We start from the raw sequence: 9079 nt of genomic DNA, 5'->3' as shown, positions 1-9079 counted from the left end.
TTTAAAGTCACGTCGGTAATATTTCAGCCATATTGTCACTCAAACGCGTTCTAAATTCATAATACATATAATATATAAAAAACCATTCTAACGAAAACCTGCAAATTCACTAAATTATCACAAACTTCGTTAAAGTGAGCTCGCATATATCTTTAAATGTAGAATATTATTTTTTAACAATACAATGTGAAAATGGGACATTGATCGCCGACAAGTGAAGGTACATCACCAAACTAGGGACTGGACCAAGCTGGACCCAGCTGGATTTAAATCATCCCCCCAGTTGTTGGTTGTAGTGTGATTTCGCCATAAATTAAAAACACCAAAATACTACGTTTGAAGAATGTAGCAAGTTGAAATTTACTTTAAACATTTCGGGACCTACGTACCAGAATGAACACAAGCGCAGACCCAGGATTTTTAACGAGGGAACTTCAATAAAAGATGGTTGGTTTGGGTACGAAGGTCAAATCTTAAATGTTGTGAACCTTTAGAGGGGTGAATTACGTGTCCCCGCTCACCTGGATCTTTGTGTTTGTTATTCTACCCTGTTGCCGTGGCATGCTGGTAGTAACCGAAAAGAATATCATGACCGTTTTGCACATTGTTATTGACGTAACGATGGCAACACAGATGTATGAAATTCCTCATGTAGTCCGAACGAAGATCGTTTATATACACATGCTCGTAAATCCAAAATACGCACTCATGAGTCTACAGCAAACGGGGACCAGCCACGAAATTACACACTGAGGTGAACAGGCTGTGAGCTCGTTAAAGATGCAGTTTAGCTACGAGGTCAATTGGTGCTTTTTGTGATTTTCCTCTGAATCACAGGTTCACCCTGGCTGCTCTTTCGTTAATATTAAAGTTCATCGTCGGTACTCTTCACTTCCCAGTTTGAATTGATCAGCCAGCAACATCTCCACATTTGTTTCCCTGTTCGATTGTGTTTCATCTTCACCTCATCGCGTTACAACTGACCTGAGAACAGTCCACAAATTTTCAAATATATCTATTTTCTTTCTTGGCAACGTTGGTGGTCCTCGTTGTCTTCTGGTGAAGGGGATGCAACTCTAGGAATTCATACTAACACGGTTCTGCGGTAGAGTGTCCTTCAGTGACTCCGTGGCTCTTTCGAGTTCCTCAAGTGTGTTTCACATTATTTTCCCTACTGTCTGTCTGCTAAAACATTGAAGCAAATCTAGATTACCCCAGGTTCTGTATCTCCCATCACCATGGGGCTCCTCTTCAATGTAAATGTAACTATTTGTTGCTGGACTGAGATTTTATGCCGGTGTGGACAACTTGCTGGTTTGGACAGACGCAGGTTTTGACAGCTTCCACTGTATTGAGGGGCTGAATGTTCACTTTCTATCCTCCACTTGGCTCCGCCAAGGCAGACCGCCAGCTTGAATGCGGTTTCTGTCATTTTCAAAGAGGATGGGGGTGGTTCCGATCAGTGTGAAATAACCAATGTGTGACGGACGTGTAGTTACTGCCCAACCTTCCAGCGAAAAAACATACGAAAGGTTTCTCTCAGACACAGTGTGTGTGAGCTAATTTTACGAGTATTGTCATGTGACCATGTTTCAAGGGACTGTAAGTGCTAGAGGCCTGGACGACACCAGGATGATATATATATGTGTGTTATTGGTTGTAGGAAGTGTGAAAATGTCCTGTATCTGGGAAGAATGTGTTGTTTGTTTTAGTTTTGTTTGTTGTAAGCATACATTAAGGAAAACATCTCCAGTAACTCATGTGCGTTGCTAATAAACAATTTCTTTTATGTATAATCTCACTCTATTTATTTTATGCATGACCGACACCCCTATTTTCATCATGGTTGAATTGATATGAATGTGATGAGGCTGATCATCATTTATGGAATACGTTTCCAGTGCATGAAACGAGCCACTAACCCACACAGACCCAGAGCTGGTAACTTCAGAATGGTATCATTCCCAAAGGGATTTAAGGATGTATGAGTCACGGGTCATCAAAAATTTTACCAGACCATCGGGATGGCCAGCTATAAATTTTGACCGTCAGTCTGAAATCTAGCCCTCTCTGAGGATCGGATACTGATTTTACCTGGACACACGTTTCATAGGTTCCATACATATTACATATCTCTTCAAATATGGTCATGGACAATATTATTTGGTAACTAGGTTCTGGGCTGACCGCTGGTGTGTAATCGTAAATTAAGTACAACTCACTTACTTACTCACCCTTATCACTCACTCACTCAGCATGCATACTAGACGCTTAGTATCATAATTGTTTAGGCCGGTGAAAGTCACATGAGTGTTAAGGAGACATCTGATTATACGCCCACTGATTATGTACTCAGCATGATGTCCTACATGTTCCATGTGCCTACTGATAATGTTCAGGTTGTACGTCGTTACGAACATTGTATCTTGTTTCCAAACTAACAAAGCCACCAACAGTATTTGTACATGCGTGCATAGTCTGACCTTATAAAAGCAATAAAAGAACCTTAATGACTGCCATTCAGCTCCTATTCCGAGCACAGGAACATGAAACGCAAGTGAGTGAATTACGATTTTAAGTCATCTACAATATTTCAACCACATCATGACAGAAAACAAGTCGTGATTGCATACAAATTATGGTAATCTATAAAAGCTGTCGGCGAAGGAGAGTAAAAGTAACTAGAATATAACAGATATAATTGTAAAGAAATATGAAAGTCCAAAATTATTATCTTGACTATGAAACGCAAAGAAGTTGACTATCCATAGAACTTGGTTTTCCCTCGTATTTATGTGTCGTCATATTCGGCATAAATCATCAACACTAAATATTACAAAAAATGCTGTTACTTTAGCTGTTTGATAGATGCTCACACACAATTCCACAAAAGCATCCATCCACAGCTGGCTCCGAAATAGTTGCACTTAATGCAGTGGGTACATGTGGAGTCATTCAAATTACATCAGCCATATCCAAGATCCTTTAGAATCAACCGAGGCAGACACCCAAGGCTAAATATAGCACACCGGTGCAGTATTAGCGCATTATATGTCAACAGAACGGGTCATAGGTGTCGTAGCAAAGTCTAGCTCAACATTACTTCCTGAATGGCGTCAGGTGTTACTTGCGCAAGGGCGTGTGTTAGTGGAGACACGTTTACAGACATCCTCGCCCTGGAAGTGTAATAATGTGACATAACCTACAGATGTCGATGCTTGAATAATGACTTCTGACAACAGTTAGGGTAAGTTATTATATCCACATATGCAGTAAATCCTATCCAAATATGGCTCAGACTATGGGGTCGCACAGTGTCAAAGCAGTCACGAAACACCTGAACTAGATTTGAATGAAATACTTATTGTCATGATAGACATATATAAACACAACATAAGTGAGGATGTTTATGTTCTTAGGTAAAGGCAACCTTTGTGTGCTTAATAGGCTCTTCAAACGCCGTTTCAGCTCGTAGTGAAACATTGTTGGTTGAGTTTGAGTGCAATGAAACACAAGGGTGCAGAAACACACCATTTTTTATTCAAACGCCCAAACACAACAGCCTAGTGCATGTGGAAGACAGACTTCCTACGTTTAAATTTAGGCTATCATATATTAGGGTGTTCCCATACTCTTTGTTTGTAGTATATAAAGGTATTCGCTTGTGTGAATGTGTTGTCTTGTTTGTATCGATACAGTGGTTCGTGAAGGATCGATCATACGTCATGGCATCTGAAGCTAGAGTTCTTCGTTGCTGTGTCTGTAAGAAGCCATACAAATACAAAGGTGCAGATCCATATCTTCTCCCTTGTTTGCACGCAGCATGTGCCGAGTGTATTGGCGGTAAAGGTGAGACCATAACATGCATGTTCTGCCGAGAGTCATTTGACAAAGGGAAATTCATATTCCTAAAAGACGCTGTCACCCAAGCAGAAACCCTTGCTACTACTGTTCACAATGAGCCTTCAGAGATCAAATGCACCAACAAGGATCATAATTTGAATGCGGTATCATGGTGCAAAGATTGCGAGTCCTTCTTCTGCCGTTCATGTCAAGCTGCACACAACCAGATAAAGAGCTCTAGCATCCACAGGATGATGTCACTAAATGATATGGTGGCAGCGGATTTTCAGTCCTCGAGGTCGTTTTGTCCAGACCACGAATCCTACGCCTTGGACTTGTACGATAAAACGTGTGAGATCCTCATTTGTTCAAAATGCGCTCGGTCCCACCACAAGCACTGTCAGAGTGAGGAGCTGGACGATGTTGTTTTTGCTGAAAAGAAAGAAACAGAAGAAGATAAGATGAAACTAGCAGCCAAATTACAGGACATCCAAAGGATGGTCGATGAATCAAACAAGAAAGAGGCGATGATGAGGGAGAGGCACAACACACAGAAGGATTTGTTGACAAGCAGATTCAACAGCCTACGTGACATAGTCACAAGACGAGAAGCGGAAGTGAGGAAAGCTCTGGAGTTCAGGCATTTGTCTGACATGGATGAGGCTAGAAGGGTCAGCAACAAGCTGAAGCAGATGTTGAGTAGGTGCGAAAATGCCCATAGCTACACAGGGAAACTACTTGAGCTTGGCAACAAGAGCGATATGCTGATGTTGAAGAAGTCTGTTAAATTCAGGACAGAAATGGCTTTATCTGAGGAAGCAGAGTTGTTTGACTTTGTCCCTGTTCATGTGACATTTTCAAAGGAGAGCACACGGGAGTTTGGAAAAAGTCTACACACTGTATGTGACATTAAGACAACAGAAGGGGATGATGGCAGTTACCTGAATCTATATGCCAATTTTGAGGGACCAACTAACGATGGTATTTCTTCGTCTGAGAAAAGTAAGGCTATAGTCTTTGATGATTTCATTTCACAGAATTTTCACAAAGATACACATTTTTAATAACATTTTAATGTGCTGTAGTCGTGACCAATCACCAAATTATTGAAGCAGACTACGTGAAGAGAGAATCATCCCCGAGGCATTCCAATATAGAAAAAAGGCTGTGTTTTACAGAACTTAAAGACGCTGTTGATACCCCAAAACACTATCCATGCCTTTTTATGTACACGTAAAAAAACATAAATGAGCACTACTTGATCAGTTTACCTGTTTTTCAGGGGTGACGATTATTCATTCTATATTGAAGAGAAGTCTTCAATATAAATTGATCATTTGTTCTTGAAAAAAATCATTCAAATGGGCTTAAAATCATTTATGATTACAGATGTTCCAGACAGAGCAGATGGCGATCAAAAAGATGATACCAGACCTGTGGAAGCTGGTAATAGTTTATGGACGAATATCTTATGATGACATAGTCTAAATGTTTTATCACTGCCAACAACGGTTACTTACTGGACAGGAAAATCATCGTTACATATTCGGGTTTATGTCTCTCTGCATCTTTGACATATACGGTTTCAGACGCTTAAAACAACCCAACTACCTCCCAACTACCTTCCAGTGTTCTCAGTTATTACTGGCAGTAAGCTTTCACATGTTATATAAGATATTAACACACTGAGAGTGTTAGCACTGCTTATTGGCACCATTACATGTCACGGGTCTTTATTTTGACAATATATGCAATGCTTGTTTCAATACTTGTAATATGATCATTCCAACATCATTATGAATTGGCAATAAAAGAAAACCGAATGCTGGATGTGTACCACCTGACAAGAACACTTTAAACACATGAAGGAAAAACACTATAGAATACTTTACAACACAGAACATTTTATGATGCAGAAAGGGAGTCCGTTGACGTGGATCTGGAGAGCGAGAACGGAAACAAGGAAGAACACAAAGGAGAAAACGAAGAGGGAAATGGAGCAGAGCGTATCGGTGACACCGATCCTATATCATGTAAGTAGATGTGCAGACAGATACAACCATATCACAGGCCTGGTTGATAACGATTTATCTGCAATATACTTCCTATCAAACGTTTAGACTCACTGGTGTCAATGTAGCCACTTATTCAGGCAGCTGTTCTAAGCAGAATTTCGTAACAAATTCCATCATGTTGTATTGGTGTATTTTAAAACAAACTCGTAAGGTTTAAAGTAATTTTGCAATGCGTTCAATAAATTATAGAATCAGGGAAAATTGGCGAATTTTTAACAAAACTTTACAGCAAAACGCAGCTGATGACATCCACGGCATTTGCACGTGCCTTTCAACAATGTGATGCACCCGCACCAGGTTGCAGCTGGTTCCCACAAGTTAACGGTGAAACCAATCCTCGACGTAACCATATGCATATTATATACATAACGTCTAGTGAATGTTTTAAGTGAATTTGAACTTCTGGTATCAACCTGAGAGACGGTGTACAGTTACCAATGCAATCTCCCTATACATTTGCAGACCCTGCTTTAAAGTTCGACGTGGAACGAATCAACAGCAATAAGGTCCATGTCAATAACAAAGGCTTCTTAGTCAATTCTAAACTTTCTGCAAAAGGGAAATTGAGACAATACGTTGGAACGACAGCTGTTACACCTCTACCCAAAAACATGTTCAGCTATTGGGAGGTTCATTCAGACTTCAACATCACTTCTGAAATTCAACAGCGTGGCTTACTTATGGAAATAGGCGTGGCTACCGAATCCTCACTGGACAACAACTATTGCATGAGTGGTCAGGTAGGGTCCAAGTGCCTCGCTATCGCCAACTGCCCTATACATGATGGAATCTGTGCGAAGGTCTGGAGTGATGGCCAGAGGATGAGATGCTATGAAAACGTTTTGTCCACCTGTTCAGGAACAGTTGGGACATTGCGCCATGGGCTTCTGTATGATGGTACAAGGAACATCCTTACCATATTTGACCTTAACAAGATGGTTCAACTTGTGGCCCTGGGCGAAGGTGAAGTGGACGATGACCAATGGCCAGTGTTTGGAGCATACAATTCGTCTCTTGCTGTTGTTCAAATCAAGCTGGTATCAGGAGGAGAAATAAAGACCTTCAATTCAAAGATAAGTATGCTGAAAGGAGCATTGAAATGTGTCCTTTGAGGGCACAGCAACAACACCTATTTCGGCTGAATATGTGTGCTTGCAAAAAGTTGATCATACACCTTTTGAGATGTTTTGACATGCAATTGTATTTTTTCTGAGTATGTGATAACATCGCTAACATACCGTGTGTACGCATATCCAGAAAGTATTTTGTTATCTGCCCAAATGAATGTCTTTCAAATTTCTTGATAAGAATATGCTAATTCCAGGTATGTATCAGTGCAACTACATAATCGACAGATACGCCAGGTATTTGGATGAGGTTTCTAAGCACGAACTGTGCCTATCTTCTATTTTTATTCAGCGTTTCGTCAATGGCCGTTAGATGTGAACTGTGACAATCTACTGGTTAATTCTGAGTGATAATTTCCTCAGGTGATTTCAGCTTTACATATGACATGTACATTCTCCAAATCTGCAATGTGTTTCTACAGTGAGTGAGTTTTACGTTTTATGCCGCACTCAGCAATATGGCGGTGGTTTGTAAATAATCGAGACAAGACAATCCAGTGATCAAAATCATGAACATTGATCTGCGCACCTGGGAACTTATGACATGTGTCAAACAAGTCAGTGAACCTGACCACCCAATCCTTTTAGTCTCCTCTATACGACAAGCATGGGCTGCGGAAGATCTGTATTCTAACACGGACATTCACGGATGCCTCATCAACAGTCGTGGACAGTTATCTACAGGGCTGAAGCACAGATAAGGTTAATCAGCAATTTGCAACTGCATGATGTAGCTCGAATGACTTACATGTATTGGCTACGGTGTTTGTTAAAGATAAATATGATGCTGAATGGTAATGATTATGTGGAAGGAGGTTGTGTACGATTGATTCATGCATGATGCTTAGTATAATAAAACTGACCACGTATGATTCTGTAAAGGGTGATGTGACGTCTTTATCTATGCATTATCAAAACTCTACGTCTTAACAGGAGTAGCAGATAACAAGGTGTGAATTCAAAATACTCACAGTACCATTCCTTCAGTAAATACTGGCTTGTGAATGGTTAATCAAAATGTTTCAGAGGTATTTAATCATGTTATATACTTCTGATGTTCAAAAGGTCTGTGTTTTTTTTAAATTATAATAACGCAGTTTTTGTAGAAGTGAGTGAGTTTAGTTTTGTGCCACACTCAGAAATATTCCACCTATGTGGTGGAGTCTGGACCAGACCAACCGGTGATCAACAGCATGAGCGTCGAACTGTGCAACTGGGAACCGATGTGTCAACCAAATGAATGAGCATGTCCACCCAATCACGTTAGTCACCTCTTTCGACAAGCATAGTCGCCTTTTGTGGCAAGCATGAGTTGCTGAATGCCTATTCTATCCCGGACCTTCACGGGTCAGCAAGGTATAGCGTAACTTCAAAATGCGTATTCAACCATTCCGCCAGTAAATACTGGATTTTGAAAGCTTAACTGAAATAATTCAGAGGTATATACATAATCACCTTGAAAACCTCTGACTTTCCAACACAGTATGTGTTTGTAACATTGTCATGTTAGTGTTAGTAACATTGTCATATTAGTGTTAGTAATATTGTCATGTTAGTGTTAGTAATATTGTCATGTTACTAGTGTTAGTGACATTGTCATGTTAGTGTTAGTGACATTGTCACGTTAGTGTTAGTAACATTGTCATGTTACTTAGTAATCTTAGTCCGATTATGGCAGAAAGGAGATAAACAAATTGTGTTGGAAAATCAGCGATACATAATCAGATCATAATAGCTCTAATTTTATTTTTTTTATTTAAAACCTCAGGCTACGAGTTAAGTGGTCGTATTCTTTATACCAACAAAAATGAAGCACAACACGTCAGTGTCACCTGCGAGGTTGATATAGTCTACACAGCAACGTCGCGGCTTCCGCAGCTGTGACGTCGCCGAACGAACACTTCTCACGTTGACTTGAACCTTTTCCATATCACAGATATATCTAGGACGTGGTCGTCGGCAGTGCAAAGGCAAACCTTCCAGCCCTCAAAAACACTGCTATGCTGATTCATACACAGCAGGGGTCTGATCCAG

At 40.3% G+C, this 9079-nt stretch overlaps 1 protein-coding gene across 1 annotated transcript; it reads left to right on the top strand.

Moving 5' to 3' along the window:
- The first annotated feature begins 3064 nt into the window (after positions 1-3064).
- LOC137282489 (E3 ubiquitin-protein ligase TRIM45-like) lies at positions 3065-7930 on the top strand. Its single transcript, XM_067814241.1, has 5 exons — positions 3065-3247; positions 3699-4845; positions 5233-5289; positions 5760-5876; positions 6381-7930. Exons 2-5 carry the CDS (start codon positions 3726-3728, stop codon positions 7028-7030), a joined length of 1944 nt encoding a protein of 647 aa, XP_067670342.1. The 5' UTR covers positions 3065-3247; positions 3699-3725; the 3' UTR covers positions 7031-7930.
- The last annotated feature ends 1149 nt before the right edge of the window (positions 7931-9079 follow it).

The sequence above is a fragment of the Haliotis asinina genome, chromosome 4 (genome assembly GCF_037392515.1).
Source record: "Haliotis asinina isolate JCU_RB_2024 chromosome 4, JCU_Hal_asi_v2, whole genome shotgun sequence".
NCBI lineage: Eukaryota > Metazoa > Mollusca > Gastropoda > Lepetellida > Haliotidae > Haliotis > Haliotis asinina.
Note: the sequence above shows the minus strand (reverse complement) of the source record. Positions and strands in the feature narration are given on the sequence as shown.

Bases quoted from the DNA above. Each gene is read 5' to 3' on its own strand.
- LOC137282489 (XM_067814241.1), top strand. From the start codon at position 3,726: ATGGCATCTGAAGCTAGAGTTCTTCGTTGCTGTGTCTGTAAGAAGCCA. The intron at 4,846-5,232 runs GTAAGGCTATAG...TTATGATTACAG, and splicing joins TATTTCTTCGTCTGAGAAAA to ATGTTCCAGACAGAGCAGAT. The intron at 5,290-5,759 runs GTAATAGTTTAT...TTTATGATGCAG, and splicing joins TACCAGACCTGTGGAAGCTG to AAAGGGAGTCCGTTGACGTG.